An 18618-nucleotide genomic window follows, 5' to 3' on the forward strand; every position below is an offset into this window, starting at 1 on the left:
AAGAAATTTAAAGTGCACTGGCTCCTTTGGACCCCGTCTATACCCCATCGTACTAGATTCCCCCAATATCCCTTATAAACTATGAGAAAGGATTTACCGGTAGGTATTAAAATCCTATTTTCTGCTTAAATTTGGCCTAAAAGTACATGAAGAGTACCAAATCCAACAAATGAGACAAAAATATTAGACGTGCTCATTTTTTTATTGAGAAAATTTCACCTTCAAAATATTTGCTAAACCTAAAGGTTCACATACTTTTGACACTCACAGATATGTGATATTGGGTCATTTTCCTCAATAAAAAAATTAGCACATCTAATTTTTTTAGTTTTATTTGTTTGATTTGATTCTCTTTATCTACTTTTAGGACTTGTGTGAAAATCTGAGGTCGTTTTCGGTAGGTTAGAGACCACGCTGTAATGCATGTGTAGTGTGTAGTATGTATTTTATTATTAGACATTTTGTTAAAAGAGATGTTGTGGTTTGATAGACTTCCAATTCCAGTTTGTAATATACTAAAGCGTAACATTTGTGTATTGAAATAGCCTTTATTTGAGGGTTGTTGTAAAACCCACTTGATTCAATTCCACTGTTCCTAATAGAAATTACCAAGTAATACAACGAGAGTAAAGTACGTCTGAATTCTAGTACGGACTAGATGCACTCAGTTGGCAAAGTTAAATGTTTTTCGGGTGTGATGTCTCCCTATCTTGCTTTTGTTTCTCTCTGGCGCTTTGGCTAGGGAAATAACTGCAGAATGGGGATATTGAAGAGCTTTGAATTCATTCATTGTGACAAATTCTTAAAGGAGAAGGCGGCTCTATATACCCATGGTCCAGTGTTCCCAAATGGATTTAAAAAAAAACGATGTACCAGAAGTCTAACAATCCAATGTTCCTTGTCAGGAGGTTCTTCAGAATATCGACTCAATAACAGTCTTGTAGGACGTTCAGCATATGTTGCTGAGCTTGAAAAGATTGGAATCATTGTAAAAGCCAGAAATTGCCTGGTATTTCAGGTAAGGCATATAGCAGTTTACTGATTTGATCCAAAATAGCCTTGGATTTTGGTTATTTTTTTGCGGGGAATATTTAACATATTTATTTCCAACTAGTCATACATCTGCATAGAGTGAGGTCTGTTGTTTGTGTGCAGACGTTGCGAACCAATATAAGGCAGAGTGTCCACACGTTGCAGTCCAGGTTTTAAGGAGATCCATGCTTGAGCACAGGTGACTTCATTAGTACCTCAGTCAATTTGTCTTTACCATCTGGAGTCAAGCAAGGATATCCTTAAAACCTGGATTGTAATGGGTAAGTTTGGGAAACTGATATAAGGGATGATGTTGAAGATTTCCTTTCTGAAAAAAAATATATAAAAAAAAGTTTTCCCCTAGGATGAATCCGGTAAGACTTTACTAATACTTTACTGCAGTGGTGTTCAACCTTTGCTATGAGCGTGTCATTGTTCAGAGACCCCAACAGGGACATTCACAATTAAATGTATGTCGTATCTTGCAATCATAGGACCCCAAAAACAAAATTTGGTACCTCACTTGTGAATCTCACAGCGAGGATTGCTCCCATTTTTGAGCATTTGTAGGAGTGACATCCAACACTAGGCTCCTAATACTGCTTATTTAATTTAATAACCTTTGCTGAATGGTGACAAGTCATCTTTATCAATGTTATGTAATGTATAGATAATAGTGCATTATTATATTAAAGATGAACAATGGCTTAGGTAATAGACATAACTGTCATACATAGGTCCGTAGTTATTACTTTCTCTACCCCTTTCACACCGCACAAATAACCCAGTATCGACCCGGCATATTGTCGGGTCGACACGGGTTGGCGTGTGGGGTGAAAGCGCCATAGTCGAAATCCAGGGTCGACTGACCCGGTAATTCAACCCGGGAATAAAGCAGTGTTATTCCCGGGTTGAATACCAAGTCAGTGGCAGCGTAAACGGGCTCCCTGGTCGATATGACCCAGGACCTGTTCACTACAACAGGGCGAGGCGGAGCGGGGATGACCTCATCCCCCAGCGCCGCCTTCGCCACCTGCTGCCGGCTCTGCCCCCCCGCCGCCATGTCAACCCGCCAAGCATATTGCCGGGTCAGGGAAGCCAGCAGTAGCGTCCAATGCCGGATCCCATCCGGGAAGGACTCATTTCCACTTCCCGGGTGGGATTCGACTTTGGCGATGTGAAAGGGTAATTCATCTGATTTCTGCTGTAACAGTGAAAGACTCTTTACATGGTCAGTTTACCTTTGTTGCATGTTCACAATTTACTACATATTTCCTTTCTTTCTCTGACGTCCTAGTGGATGCTGGAAACTCCGAAAGGACCATGGGGAATAGCGGCTCCGCAGGAGACTGGGCACAAAAGTAAAAGCTTTAGGACTAGCTGGTGTGCACTGGCTCCTCCCCCTATGACCCTCCTCCAAGCCTCAGTTAGATTTTTGTGCCCGAACGAGAAGGGTGCAATCTAGTTGGCTCTCCTGAGCTGCTTAGAGTAAAAGTTTAAATTAGGTTTTTTTTATTTTCAGTGAGTCCTGCTGGCAACAGGCTCACTGCATCGAGGGACTAAGGGGAGAAGAAGCGAACTCACCTGCGTGCAGAGTGGATTGGGCTTCTTAGGCTACTGGACATTAGCTCCAGAGGGACGATCACAGGCCCAGCCATGGATGGGTCCCAGAGCCGCGCCGCCGTCCCCCTTACAGAGCCAGAAGAGCAGAAGAGGTCCGGAAAATCGGCGGCAGAAGATGTCAGTCTTCAACAAGGTAGCGCACAGCACTGCAGCTGTGCGCCATTGCTCTCAGCACACTTCACACTCCGGTCACTGAGGGTGCAGGGCGCTGGGGGGGGGCGCCCTGAGACGCAATAAAAACACCTTGGATGGCAAAAAATGCATCACATATAGCTCCTGGGCTATATGGATGCATTTAACCCCTGTCAGAATACATAGAAAAACGGGAGATAAGGCCGCCGATAAGGGGGCGGAGCCTATCTCCTCAGCACACTGGCGCCATTTTCCCTCACAGCTCCGTTGGAGGGAAGCTCCCTGGCTCTCCCCTGCAGTCACTACACTACAGAAAGGGTTAAAAAAGAGAGGGGTGCACTAATTAGGCGCAGTATAAACAATACAGCAGCTATAAGGGGAAAAACACTTATATAAGGTTATCCCTGTATATATATATAGCGCTCTGGTGTGTGCTGGCAAACTCTCCCTCTGTCTCCCCAAAGGGCTAGTGGGGTCCTGTCCTATATCAGAGCATTCCCTGTGTGTGTGCTGTGTGTTGGTACGTTTGTGTCGACATGTATGAGGAGAAAAATGATGTGGAGACGGAGCAGATTGCCTGTAATAGTGATGTCACCCCCTAGGGGGTCGACACCTGAGTGGATGAACTGTTGGAAGGAATTACGTGACAGTGTCAGCTCTGTATAAAAGACAGTGGTTGACATGAGACAGCCGGCTACTCAGCTTGTGCCTGTCCAGACGTCTCATAGGCCGTCAGGGGCTCTAAAGCGCCCGTTACCTCAGATGGCAGATATAGACGCCGACACGGATACGGACTCCAGTGTCGACGGTGAAGAGACAAATGTGACTTCCAGTAGGGCCACACGTTACATGATGGAGGCAATGAAAAATGTTTTACACATTTCTGATAATTCGAGTACCACCAAAAAGGGGTATTATGTTCGGTGAGGAAAAACTACCTGTAGTTTTCCTGAATCTGAGAAATTAAATGAGGTGTGTGATGATGCGTGGGTTTCCCCCGATAACAACTGATAATTTCTAAAATGTTATTGGCATTATATCCTTTCCCGCCAGAGGTTAGGGTGCGTTGGGAAACACCCCCTAGGGTGGATAAAGCGCTCACACGCTTGTAAGGGCTCTACCCTCTCCTGAGATGGCCGCCCTTAAGGATCCTGCTGATAGAAAGCAGGAGGGTATCCTAAAATGTATTTACACACATACTGGTGTTATACTGCGACCAGCAATCGCCTCAGCCTGGATGTGCAGTGCTGGGTTGGCGTGGTCGGATTCCCTGACTGAAAATATTGATACCCTAGATAGGGACAGTATATTTTTGCCTATAGAGCAGTTAAAAGATGCATTTCTATATATGCGTGATGCACAGCGGAATATTTGCCGACTGGCATCAAGTCTAAGTGCGTTGTCCATTTCTACCAGTAGAGGGTTATGGACACGACAGTGGTCAGGTGATGCGGATTTCAAACGGCATTTGGAAGTATTGCCTTATTAAGGGGAGGAGTTATTTGGGGTCGGTCTTTCAGACCTGGTGGCCACGGCAACAGCTGGGAAATCCACGTTTGTACCCCAGGTCGCCTCTCAACATGAGAAGACGCCGTATTATCAGGCGCAGTCTTTTCGTGGACAAGCGGGCAAAAGGTTCCTCATTTCTGCCCCGTGACAGAGGGAGAGGAAAAAGGCTGCAGAAATCAGCCAGTTCCCAGGAACAGAAACCCTCTCCCGCCTCTGCCAAGCCCTCAGTATGACGCTGGGGCTTTACAAGCAGAATCAGGCACGGTGGGGGGCCCGTCTCAATGAATTTCAGCGCGCAGTGGGCTCACTCGCAAGTAGACCCCTGGATCCGTCAGGTGATATCTCAGGGGTACAAATTAGAATTCGAGACGTCTCCCCCTCGCCGTTTCCTAAAGTCGGCTTTACCGATGTCTCCTTCTGACAGGGAGACAGTTTTGGAAGCCATTCACAAGCTGTATTCCCAGCAGGTGATAATCAAGGTACCCCTCCTGCAACAGGGAAGGGGGTATTATTCCACACTGTTGTGGTACCGAAGCCGGACGGCTCGGTGAGACCGATTCTAAATCTAAAATCTTTAAACACTTACATACAGAGGTTCAAATTCAAGATTGAGTCACTCAGAGCAGTGATTGCGAACCTGGAAGAAGGGGACTACATGATGTCTCGGGACATCAAGGATGCTTACCTTCATGTCCCAATTTACCCTTCTCACCAAGGGTACCTCAGGTTTATGGTACAGAACTGTCACTATCAGTTCAGACGCTGCCGTATGGATGGTCCACGGCACCCCGGGTCTTTACCAAGGTAATGGCCGAAATGATGATATTCCTTCGAAGGAAGGGAATTTTAGTTATCCCTTACTTGGACGATTCCCTGATAAGGGTAAGATCCAGGGAACAGTTGGAGGTCGGTGTAGCACTATCTCAGGTAGTGTTGCGGCAACACGATTGGATTCTCAATATTCCAAAATCGCAGCTGGTTACGACGACTCGTCTTCTGTTCCTAGGGATGATCCTGGACACAGTCCAGAAAAAGGTGTTTCTCCGGGAGGAGAAAGCCAGGGAGTTATCCGAGCTAGTCAGGAACCTCCTAAAACCGAGCCAAGTCTCAGTGCATCAATGCACAAGGGTTCTGGGTAAAATGGTGGCTTCCTACGAAGCAATCCCATTCGGCAGATTCCACGCAAGAACTTTCCAGTGGGACCTGCTGGACAAATGGTCCGGGTCGCATCTTCAGATGCATCAGCGTATAACCCTGTCACCAAGAACAAGGGTGTCCCTCCTGTGTTGGTTGCAGAGTGCTCATCTTCTAGAGGGCCGCAGATTCGGCATTCAGGACTGGGTCCTGGTGACCACGGATGCCAGCCTGCGAGGCTGGGGAGCAGTCACACAGGGAAGGAATTTCCAGGGCTTATGGTCAAGCCTGGAGACATCACTTCACATAAATATCCTGAAGCTAAGGGCCATTTACAATGCTCTAAGCTTAGCAAGACCTCTGCTTCAAGGTCAGCCGGTGTTGATCCAGTCGGACAACATCACGGCAGTCACCCACGTAAACAGACAGGGTGGCACAAGAAGCAGGAGGGCAATGGCAGAAGCTGCAAGGATTCTTCGCTGGGCGGAAAATCATGTGATAGCACTGTCAGCAATTCCGGGAGTGGACAACTGGGAAGCAGACTTCCTCAGCAGACACGACCTCCACCCGGGAGAGTGGGGACTTCACCCAGAAGTCTTCCACATGATTATAAACCGTTGGGAAAAACTCGACAGGTATTGCGCCAGGTCAAGGGACCTTCAGGCAATAGCTGTAGACGCTCTGGTAACACCGTGGGTGTACTAGTCAGTGTATGTGTTCCCTCATCTGCCTCTCATACCCAAGGTACTGAGATTGATAAGATGGAGAGGAGTAAGCACTATATTCGTGGCTCCGGATTGGCCAAGAAGGACTTGGTAACCGGAACTTCAAGAGATGCTCACGGAGGATCCGTGGCCTCTACCTCTAAGAAGGGACCTGCTCCAGCAAGGACCCTGTCTGTTCCAAGAACCGCGGCTGCGTTTGACGGCATGGCGGTTGAACGCCTGATCCTGAAGGAAAAAAAAGGCATTCCGGATGAAGTCATCCCTATCCTGATCAAACCCAGGAAGGATGTAACCGCAAAACATTATCACCGCATTTGGCGAAAATATGTTGCGTGATGCGAGGCCAGTAAGGCCCGACGGAGGAAATTCAACTGGGTCGATTCCTACATTTCCTGCAAACAGGAGTGTCTATGGGCCTAAAATTGGGGTCCATTAAGGTTCAAATTTCGGCCCTGTCAATTTTCTTCCAAAAAGAACTAGCTTCAGTCCCTGAAGTTCAGACGTTGTAAAAGGGGTACTGCATATACAGCCTCCTTTTGTGCCTCCAGTGGCACCTTTGGATCTCAATGTAGTTTTTGGTTTCCAAAAGTCACATTGGTTTGAACCACTTAAATCTGTGGAGTTAAAATATCTCACATGGAAAGTGGTCATGCTGTTGGCCCTGGCCTGGGCCAGGCGCGTGTCAGAATTGGCGGCTTTATCCTGTAAAAGCCCTTATCTGATTTTCCTTTCGGACAGGGCAGAATTGAGGACTCGTCCTCAGTTTCTCCCTAAGGTGGTTTCAGCGTTTCACCTGAACCAACCTATTGTGGTGCCTGCGGCTACTAGGGACTTGGAGGACTCCAAGTTGCTAGACGTTGTCAGGGCCCTGAAAATATATGTTTCCAGGACGGCTGGAGTCAGAAAATCTGACTCGCTGTTTATCCTGTATGCACCCAACAAACTGGGTGCTCCTGCTTCTAAGCAGACTATTGCTCGTTGGATTTGTAGTACAATTCAGCTTGCACATTCTGTGGCAGGCCTGCCACAGCCAAAAATCTGTAAATGCCCACTCCACAAGGAAGATGGGCTCATCTTGGGCGGCTGCCCGAGGAGTCTCGGCTTTACAACTTTGCCGAGCAGCTACTTGGTCAGGGGCAAACACGTTTGCTAAATTCTACAAATTTGATACCCTGGCTGAGGAGGACCTGGAGTTCTCTCATTCGGTGCTGCAGAGTCATCCGCACTCTCCAGCCGGTTTGGGAGCTTTGGTATAATCCCCATGGTCCTTTCGGAGTTCCCAGCATCCACTAGGACGTCAGAGAAAATAAGAATTTACTTACCGATAATTCTATTTCTCATAGTTCGTAGTGGATGCTGGGCGCCCATCCCAAGTGCGGATTGTCTGCAATACTTGTACATAGTTACAAAAATCGGGTTATTATTGTTGTGAGCCATCTTTTCAGAGGCTCCTCTGTTATCATGCTGTTAACTGGGTTCAGATCACAGGTTGTACGGTGTGGCTGGTATGAGTCTTACCCGGGATTCAAAATCCTTCCTTATTGTGTACGCTCGTCCGGGCACAGTGTCCTAACTGAGGCTTGGAGGAGGGTCATAGGGGGAGGAGCCAGTGCACACCAGCTAGTCCTAAAGCTTTTACTTTTGTGCCCAGTCTCCTGCGGAGCCGCTATTCCCCATGGTCCTTTCGGAGTTCCCAGCATCCACTACGGACTATGAGAAATAGAATTATCGGTAAGTAAATTCTTATTTTTTTTATGCATGCTTACTCCATATGTTTATAGTTATATGATCCCCCCCCCCCGTGCAATTATTGACAGGTGGATCTGGGAGCCAGTATAGGCACTATAAATTGGAAGCTTGTCAGCAGATCCTTTCATGCTTTGTCCTATTCCTGCAAGGATCCAGTCTAGTTAAAATGTCTCAGATCTTGGTCGGGTTTTTCTGCTGCGGGATACACTGGGCTCCACAAGGATAGACATAGGGGTGTAGAGTAGGATCTTGATCCGAGGCACCAACAGGCTGAAAATCTTTGACTGTTCCCAGAATGCATTGTGCCGCCTCATCTATAACCCCGCCTCCCTGCACAGGAGCTCAGTTTTGTAGTTGGTGCTGCAGTAAGCAGGCACATAACAGAGGGGCTGCTCCAGGCAGCCCTAAGAAGAGCTTTTTTTGAAGAAAAAAATGAAGACTACAAGGGCAGCAGCGGTGGTAAATGTCAGAAGACATTCACTGCTGCAGCTCCAGCTCTCCCCAGCGGCACTGTAAACTCCCGAGCCCTGGCTGCCAGGTAACTACAGCAGGAGGCTCCGGTTTTCTTCACGGTCAGGCACACGAAGGGAGCTCTCCAGGATCGCGTGGCCGCGCTTCGGGAGGTGGTGAGTGGGTCCCGCTTGCGCGACCCAGACTTTATCGCGATCCGGTGCGGTCAGTGGGAGGCGGGCCGCGCGCTGGCGGTGGACACTGTGGCAGTACAGGCGATTCCACTAAATCACCAGGGCATGGGTGCAGGTCAGCTTTTCTCTCTCAACCATTTTCAGTAGCCCACAGTACCCGGTGGTTCTGCCAGCAGGGGGATAAGGCTTAGACCTGAAGCCCCTCCCCCAGCCCCAGGGCGCCATTTCCCGCAAATGTTCCCGCCCTGGAGCTGCATATCTGTCTCTCCCTCACTCCCTGTCAGTGTCTGGGCGCCATTATCTCTCAGCTTCACTGTTCCTGGGACTGCTTGGGCAAATCCTCCTGTGTAAAGCCGCCTGGTTGTCAGTGCTGTGACTTTACATGACACTTAAGTATTCTACCTGTCTTTTTAGACAGTGCTAGTTAAGAAAGTGCATTTAGTCAGGGTTTTCTAGTACAATTACCCTGTGATATACATCCAGTTCTTACTGTGCAGTGTTATATCTATTGACTACATAGCTATATATATAAGCTAGTCCAGTGCAGTATTATTGTTAGTAATAACCTCTGCATTGTACAAACTGTGACTATCTGTGTGTGCATTAGCTAGCTGAGTGGTGTCCATTTTGTGTCTTTCACTCAACTTCCTATCCCTATATTCTATAACCTGAGGGGGCTTAGTGCGTCAGGTTTTATATTGATATAGGATTTTCACAAAGATATACTTTAATACGTATTTCTCTAACGTCCTAGTGAATGCTGGGGACTCCGTAAGGACCATGGGGAATAGACGGGCTCCGCAGGAGACAGGGCACTTTAAGAAAGAATTAGGAATACTGGTGTGCACTGGCTCCTCCCTCTATGTCCCTCCTCCAGACCTCAGTTTGAATCTGTGCCCGGACGAGCTGGGTGCACTTTAGTGAGCTCTCCTGAGCTTGCTGAATAGAAAGTATTTTGTTAGGGTTTTTTTTTATTTTCAGAGAGATCTGCTGGCAACAGACTCTCTGCTACGTGGGACTGAGGGGAGAGAAGCAGACCTACTCACTGTGGATAGGTCATGCTTCTTAGGCTACTGGACACCATTAGCTCCAGAGGGATCGAACACTGGAACGCACCCTTGGTCGTCCGATCCAAGAGCCGCGCCGCCGTACCCCTCGCAGAGCCAGAAGCCGGCGTGAGAAGCAAGAAGACTTCGAAAGCGGCGGCAGAAGACTCCAGTCTTCATATGAGGTAGCGCACAGCACTGCAGCTGTGCGCCATTGCTCCCACATTAAACCCGCACACTCCGGTCACTGTAGGGTGCAGGGCGCAGGGAGGGGGGGGCACCCTGGGCAGCAATTAAGTACCTCTTGGCATAAAAGAGCATATATACAGTTGGGCACTGTATATATGCATGAGCCCCCGACATTATTTTACACAAAATCGCGGGACAGAAGCCCGCCGCTGAGGGGGCGGGGCTTCTTCCTCAGCACTCACCAGCGCCATTTTCTCTCCACAGCTCCGCTGAGAGGAAGCTCCCCAGGCTCTCCCCTGCAGAATCACGGTAGAAAGAGGGTAAAAAGACAGGGGGGGGGGGCACATAAATTTAGCGTAAAATCAGTGTATACAGCAGCTACTGGGTAAACACTAAGTTACTGTGTAATTCCTGGGTCATATAGCGCTGGGGTGTGTGCTGGCATACTCTCTCTCTGTCTCTCCAAAGGGCCTTGTTGGGGTTCTGTCCTCAAATAGAGCATCCCCTGTGTGTGTGGTGTCGGTACGCTTGTGTCGACATGTTTGACGAGGAAGGCTATGTGGAAGCAGAGCAGGTACAGATGAATGTGGTATCGCCGCCGACGGCGCCGACACCCGATTGGATGGATATGTGAAAGGTTTTAAATGATAATGTTAATTCCTTGCATAAAAGGTTTGATAAAGCAGAAGCCTTGGGACAGTCAGGGTCTCAACCCATGCCTGACCCTACAACGCAGAGGCCGTCAGGGTCTCAGAAGCGTCCACTATCCCAAATAGTTGACACAGATATCGACACGCATTCTGACTCCAGTGTCGATGGCGATGATGCAAAGTTGCAGCCTAAAATGGCTAAAGCCATCCGCTACATGATTATAGCAATGAAGGATGTATTACACATCTCAGAGGAAAACCCAGTCCCTGACAAGAGGGTTTATATGTTTGGGGAAAAAAGGCATGAGGTGACTTTTCCCCCTTCACATGAGTTAAATGAGTTATGTGAAAAAGCTTGGGAATCTCCAGATAGGAAAGTGCAGATTTCCAAACGGTTGCTTATGGCGTATCCTTTCCCGCCAACGGACAGGTTACGCTGGGAATCCTCCCCTAGGGTAGACAAAGCTTTGACACGCTTATCTAAGAAGGTAACCCTGCCGTCACAGGATACGGCCACCCTAAAGGATCCTGCGGATAGAAAGCAGGAAGGTATTCTGAAGTCCATTTATACACATTCAGGTACTCTGCTAAGGCCGGCAATTGCGTCGGCCTGGATGTGTAGTGCTGTCGCAGCATGGACAGATACTTTATCTGAAGAACTTGATACCTTGGACAAGGATACTATATTACTGACCCTGGGGCATATAAAAGACGCTGTCCTGTATATGAGAGATGCCCAGAGAGATATTAACCTTCTGGGCTCTAGAATAAATGCAATGTCGATTTCGGCCAGAAGGGTCCTGTGGACTCGGCAGTGGACAGGTGATGCCGACTCAAAACGGCACATGGAAGTTTTACCTTATATGGGTGAGGAATTGTTTGGGACGGTCTCTCGGACCTAGTTTCCACAGCTACGGCTGGGAAGTCAAATTTTTTGCCATATATTCCCTCACAACCTAAGAAAGCATCGTATTACCAAATGCAGTCCTTTCGATCACAAAGAGGCAAGAAAGTCCGAGGTGCGTCCTTTCTTGCCAGAGGCAGGGGTAGAGGAAAGAAGCTGCACCATACAGCTAGTTCCCAGGAACAGAAGTCCTCCCCGGCTTCCACTAAATCCACCGCATGACGCTGGGGCTCCACAGGTGGAGCCAGGATCGGTGGGGGCGTGTCTCCGACATTTCAGCCACCAGTGGGTTCGCTCACGGGTGGATCCCTGGGCTATACAGATTGTATCTCAGGGATACAAGCTGGAATTCGAAGTGATGCCCCCTCACTGTTACCTCAAATCGGCCCTGCCAGCTTCCCCCTTGGAGAGGGAAATAGTGTTAGCGGCAATTCACAAATTATATCTCCAGCAGTTGGTGGTGAAGGTTCCCCTCCTTCAACAGGAAAGGGGTTACTATTCCACAATGTTTGTGGTACCGAAACCGGACCGTTCGGTCAGACCCATTTTGAATTTAAAATCCCTGAACATTTACCTGAAAAGGTTCAAGTTCAAGATGGAATCACTCAGAGCGGTCATTGCAAGCCTGGAAGAGGGGGATTTTATGGTGTCTCTGGACATAAAGGATGCTTACCTGCATGTCCCCATTTATCCACCTCATCAGGAGTACCTCAGATTCGTTGTACAGGATTGTCATTACCAATTCCAGACGTTGCCGTTTGGTCTCTCCACGGCACCGAGAATATTTACCAAGGTAATGGCGGAAATGATGGTGTTCCTGCGAAAGCAAGGAGTCACAATTATCCCATACTTGGACGATCTCCTCATAAAGGCGAGGTCCAGAGAGCAGTTACTGATCAGCGTAGCACGCTCTCGGGAAGTGTTACAACAGCACGGCTGGATTCGGAATATTCCAAAGTCGCAGCTGATTCCTACGACCCGTCTGCCCTTCCTGGGCATGATTCTGGACACAGACCAGAAGAAGGTTTTTCTCCCGACGGAGAAGGCTCAGGAACTCATGACACTGGTCAGAGACCTCTTAAAGCCAAAACGGGTGTCTGTGCATCACTGCACGCGAGTCCTGGGGAAGATGGTGGCATCATACGAGGCCATTCCCTTCGGCAGGTTCCATGCGAGGACCTTTCAATGGGATCTGTTGGACAAGTGGTCCGGATCACATCTACAGATGCATCGGCTGATCACCCTGTACCCCAGGGCCAGGGTGTCTCTTCTGTGGTGGCTGCAGAGTGCTCACCTTCTCGAGGGTCGCAGATTCGGCATTCAGGACTGGGTCCTGGTGACCACGGATGCAAGCCTCCGAGGGTGGGGGGCAGTCACACTGGGAAGAAATTTCCAGGGTCTGTGGTCGTCAGGAGACTTGCCTTCACATCAATATCCTGGAACTAAGGGCCATATACAACGCCCTAAGTCAAGTGGAGACCCTGCTTCGCGACCAATCGGTGCTGATTCAATCAGACAACATCACCGCAGTGGCTCATGTAAACCGCCAAGGCGGCACAAGGAGCAGGGTGGCGATGGCGGAAGCCACCAGAATTCTTCGCTGGGCAGAGAATCACGTGAGAGCACTGTCAGCAGTGTTCATTCCGGGAGTGGACAACTGGGAAGCAGACTTCCTCAGCAGGCACGACCTCCACCCGGGAGAGTGGGGACTTCATCAAGAAGTCTTCGCGCAGATTGCCAGTCGGTGGGAGCTGCCACAGGTGGACATGATGGCATCCCGCCTCAACAAAAAACTACAGAGGTATTGCGCCAGGTCAAGAGACCCTCAGGCGATAGCTGTAGACGCACTAGTGACACCGTGGGTGTTCCAGTCGGTTTATGTGTTTCCTCCTCTTCCTCTCATACCCAAGGTACTGAGAATCATAAGAAAAAGAGGAGTGAGAACAATACTAATTGTTCCGGATTGGCCAAGAAGGACTTGGTATCCAGAGCTGCAAGAAATGCTCACAGAGGACGCATGGCCTCTGCCTCTAAGACAGGATCTGTTGCAGCAGGGGCCCTGTCTGTTCCAAGACTTACCCGGGCTGCGTTTGACGGCATGGTGGTTGAACGCCGGATCCTGGCAGAAAAAGGGATTTCGGATGAGGTTATTCCTACGCTAATAAAGGCTAGGAAAGACGTGACGGCTAAACATTATCACCGTATATGGCGAAAATATGTTGCTTGGAGTGAGGCCAGGAATGCCCCTACAGAGGAATTCCAGCTGGGCCGTTTCCTTCACTTCCTACAGTCGGGAGTGACTTTGGGCCTAAAATTGGGGTCCATTAAGGTCCAGATTTCGGCCCTATCAATTTTCTTTCAAAAATAACTGGCTTCTCTGCCTGAGATTCAGACCTTTGTAAAGGGAGTGCTGCATATTCAGCCCCCGTTTGTGCCTCCAGTGGCACCTTGGGATCTTAACGTGGTTTTGAGTTTCTAGAAATCACACTGGTTTGAGCCACTTAAAACCGTGGAGTTTAAATCTCTCACGTGGAAGATGGTCATGCTATTAGCCTTGGCTTCGGCGAGGCGTGTGTCAGAATTGGCGGCTTTGTCACATAAAAGCCCCTATCTGGTTTTCCATATGGATAGGGCAGAATTGCGGACTCGTCCGCAATTTCTGCCAAAAGTGGTGTCATCTTTTCATATGAACCAACCTATTGTGGTGCCTGTGGCTACTCGTGACTTGGAGGATTCCGAGTTACTAGATGTAGTCAGGGCTTTGAAGGTATATGTAGCCAGAACGGCTAGAGTCAGGAAAACTGAGTCGCTGTTTATCCTGTATGCATCCAACAAGCTGGGTGCTCCTGCTTCAAAGCAAACTATTGCTCGCTGGATCTGTAACACGATTCAGCAAGCTCATTCTGCGGCTGGCTTGCCGCCTCCAAAATCAGTAAAAGCCCATTTCACAAGGAAGGTGGGCTCTTCTTGGGCGGCTGCCCGAGGGGTCTCGGCATTACAGCTTTGCCGAGCGGCTACTTGGTCGGGTTCAAACACCTTTGTAAAGTTCTACAAGTTTGATACCCTGGCTGAGGAGGACCTTGAGTTTGCGCATTCGGTGCTGCAGAGTCATCCGCACTCTCCCGCCCGTTTGGGTGCTTTGGTATAATCCCCATGGTCCTTACGGAGTCCCCAGCATCCACTAGGACGTTAGAGAAAATAAGATTTTATTTACCGGTAAATCTATTTCTCGTAGTCCGTAGTGGATGCTTGGCGCCCGTCCCAAGTGCGGACTTCTTCTGCAGTACTTGTATATAGTTATTGCTTAAATAAGGGTTATTTTATGGTTGCATCAGGTTTATCTGATGCTCTGTGTCGTTCATACTGTTAACTGGGTAAGGTTATCACGAGTTATACGGTGTGATTGGTGTGGCTGGTATGAGTCTTACCCTGGATTCCAAAATCCTTTCCTTGTACTGTCAGCTCTTCAGGGCACAGTTTCCTTAACTGAGGTGTGCAGGAGGGACATAGAGGGAGAAGCCAGTGCACACCAGTATTCCTAATTCTTTCTTAAAGTGCCCTGTCTCCTGCGGAGCCCGTCTATTCCCCATGGTCCTTACGGAGTCCCCAGCATCCACTACGGACTACGAGAAATAGATTTACCGGTAAGTAAAATCTTATTTCTCTATCGTCCTAGTGGATGCTGGGGTTCCTGAAAGGACCATGGGGAGTAGCGGCTCCGCAGGAGACAGGGCACAAAAAGTAAAGCTTTTCCAGATCAGGTGGTGTGCACTGGCTCCTCCCCCCTATGACCCTCCTCCAGACTCCAGTTAGATTTTTGTGCCCGGCCGAGAAGGGTGCAATCTAGGTGGCTCTCCTAAAGAGCTGCTTAGAAAAAGTTTAGCTGCAGGATGGATTGGCTTCTTGGCTACTGGACATCAGCTCCAGAGGGACGATCACAGGTACAGCCTGAATGGTCACCGGAGCCGCGCCGCCGGCCCCCTTGCAGATGCTGAAGTCAGAAGAGGTCCAGAATCGGCGGCTGAAGACTCCTGCAGTCTTCTAAAGGTAGCGCACAGCACTGCAGCTGTGCGCCATTTTCCTCTCAGCACACTTCACACGCAGTCACTGAGGGTGCAGGGCGCTGGGGGGGGGCGCCCTGGGAGGCAAATGTAACCTATATAAAGGCTAAAAATACCTCACATATAGCCCCCAGAGGCTATATGGAGATATTTAACCCCTGCCTGGATTCACTAAATAGCGGGAGACGAGCCCGCCGGAAAAGGGGCGGGGCCTATCTCCTCAGCACACGGCGCCATTTCCTCTCACAGCTCCGCTGGTCAGGACGGCTCCCAGGTCTCTCCCCTGCACTGCACTACAGAAACAGGGTAAAACAGAGAGGGGGGGCAAATTTATGGCGATATTTTGATATATATAAAGCAGCTATAAGGGAGCACTTATTATAAGGCTATCCCTGTTATATATAGCGCTTTTGGTGTGTGCTGGCAAACTCTCCCTCTGTCTCCCCAAAGGGCTAGTGGGTCCTGTCTTCGTTAGGAGCATTCCCTGTGTGTCTGCTGTGTGTCGGTACGTGTGTGTCGACATGTATGAGGACGATATTGGTGTGGAGGCGGAGCAATTGCCAAATATGAGGATGTCACCCCCTAGGGAGTCGACACCAGAATGGATGCCTTTATTTATGGAACTACGGGATAGTGTCAACACGCTAAAGCAGTCGTTTGACGACATGAGACGGCCGGACAATCAATTAGTGCCTGTCCAGGCGACTCAAACACCGTCAGGGGCTGTGAAACGCCCTTTGCCTCAGTCGGTCGACACAGACCCAGACACAGGCACTGACTCCAGTGGTGACGGTGACGAATCAACCGTATTTTCCAGTAGGGCCACACGTTATATGATTTTGGCAATGAAGGAGGCGTTACATTTAGCTGATACTACAGGTACCACTAAACAGGGTATTATGTGGGGTGTGAAAAAACTACCTATAGTTTTTCCTGAATCAGAAGAATTAAATGACGTGTGTAATGAAGCGTGGGTTGCCCCTGATAAAAAGCTGATAATTTCAAAGAAATTATTGGCATTATAACCTTTCCCGCCAGAGGTTAGGGAGCGCTGGGAAACACCTCCTAGGGTGGACAAGGCGCTAACACGCTTATCTAAACAAGTGGCGTTACCCTCTCCTGAGACGGCCGCACTTAAAGATCCATCAGATAGGAGGATGGAAAATATCCAAAAAAGTATATACACACATGCAGGTGTTATACTACGACCAGCTATAGCGACTGCCTGGATGTGCAGTGCTGGGGTAGTTTGGTCAGAGTCCCTGATTGAAAATATTGATACCCTGGACAGGGACAATATTTTACTGTCGTTAGAACAAATAAAGGATGCATTTCTTTATATGCGTGATGCACAGAGGGATATCTGCACACTGGCATCACGGGTAAGTGCTATGTCCATTTCGGCCAGAAGAGCTTTATGGACGCGACAGTGGACAGGCGATGCGGATTCAAAACGACATATGGAAGTTTTGCCGTATAAAGGGGAGGAGTTATTTGGAGTCGGTCTATCAGATTTGGTGGCCACGGCTACAGCCGGGAAATCCACCTTTCTACCTCAAGTCACTCCCCAACAGAAAAAGGCACCGACTTTTCAACCGCAGCCCTTTCGTTCCTTTAAAAATAAGAGAGCAAAGGGCTATTCATATCTGCCACGAGGCAGAGGTCGAGGGAAGAGACAGCAACAGGCAGCTCCTTCCCAGGAACAGAAGCCTTCCCCGGCTTCTACAAAAGCCTCAGCATGACGCTGGGGCTTCTCAAGCGGAATCGGGGACGGTGGGTGGTCGTCTCAAAAATTACAGCGCGCAGTGGGCTCACTCGCAGGTAGATCCCTGGATCCTGCAGATAATATCTCAGGGGTACAGGTTGGAATTAGAGACAGATCCACCTCGCCGTTTCCTGAAGTCTGCTTTACCAACGTCCCCCTCCGAAAGGGAGACTGTTTTGGAAGCCATTCACAAGCTGTACTCTCAGCAGGTGATAGTCAAGGTACCTCTTCTACAACAAGGGAAGGGGTATTATTCCACTCTTTTTGTGGTACTGAAGCCGGATGGCTCGGTAAGGCCTATTCTAAATCTGAAGTCCTTGAACCTGTACATAAAGAAGTTCAAGTTCAAGATGGAGTCACTCAGAGCAGTGATAGCGAACCTGGAAGAGGGGGACTTTATGGTATCCTTGGACATCAAGGATGCGTATCTCCACGTTCCAATTTACCCCTCACACCAGGGGTACCTCAGGTTCGTTGTACAAAACTGTCACTATCAGTTTCAGACGCTGCCGTTCGGATTGTCCACGGCACCTCGGGTCTTTACAAAGGTAATGGCCGAGATGATGATTCTTCTTCGAAGAAAAGGCATATTAATTATCCCATACTTGGACGATCTCCTAATAAGGGCAAGGTCCAGAGAACAGCTAGAGATGGGATTAGCACTGTCGCAAGAAGTGCTAAAACAGCACGGGTGGATTCTGAATATTCCAAAATCCCAGTTAATGCCGACAACTCGTCTGCTGTTCCTAGGGATGATTCTGGACACGGTTCAGAAAAAGGGTTTTCTCCCGGAGGAAAAAGCCAAGGAGTTATCCGAGCTTGTCAGGAACCTCCTAAAACCAGGAAAGGTGTCTGTACATCAATGCACAAGAGTCCTGGGAAAAATGGTGGCTTCTTACGAAGCAATTCCATTCGGCAGATTCCACGCAAGAATTTTCCAAAGGGATCTGTTGGACAAATGGTCAGGGTCGCATCTTCAGATGCACCTGCGGATAACCCTGTCTCCAAGGACAAGGGTGTCTCTTCTGTGGTGGTTGCAGAGTGCTCATCTATTGGAGGGCCGCAGATTCGGCATACAGGATTGGATCCTGGTGACCACGGACGCCAGCCTGAGAGGCTGGGGAGCAGTCACACAAGGAAGAAACTTCCAGGGAGTATGGACGAGCCTGGAAACGTCTCTTCACATAAACATTCTGGAACTAAGAGCAATATACAATGCTCTAAGCCAGGCAGAACCTCTGCTTCAGGGAAAACCGGTGTTGATCCAGTCGGACAACATCACGGCAGTCGCCCATGTGAACAGACAGGGCGGCACAAGAAGCAGGAGTGCAATGGCAGAAGCTGCAAGGATTCTTCGCTGGGCAGAGAATCATGTGATAGCACTGTCAGCAGTGTTCATCCCGGGAGTGGACAACTGGGAAGCAGACACGATCTTCACCCGGGAGAGTGGGGACT

At 48.9% G+C, this 18618-nt stretch overlaps 1 protein-coding gene across 2 annotated transcripts in view; it reads left to right on the forward strand.

Annotated features, from left to right (window-relative positions):
- The window catches only part of SMC1B (structural maintenance of chromosomes 1B), a 619466-nt gene that overhangs the window by 96989 nt on the left and 503859 nt on the right, over nucleotides 1-18618 (forward strand). For both annotated transcript variants that reach the window (XM_063928898.1, XM_063928897.1), the window contains exon 3: nucleotides 906-1018. In XM_063928898.1, coding sequence (XP_063784968.1) covers nucleotides 906-1018 — 113 coding nt within the window. The remainder of the gene's footprint in view (nucleotides 1-905; nucleotides 1019-18618) is intronic.

The sequence above is a fragment of the Pseudophryne corroboree genome, chromosome 6 (assembly GCF_028390025.1).
Source record: "Pseudophryne corroboree isolate aPseCor3 chromosome 6, aPseCor3.hap2, whole genome shotgun sequence".
In the NCBI taxonomy this organism is placed as follows: Eukaryota; Metazoa; Chordata; class Amphibia; order Anura; family Myobatrachidae; genus Pseudophryne; species Pseudophryne corroboree.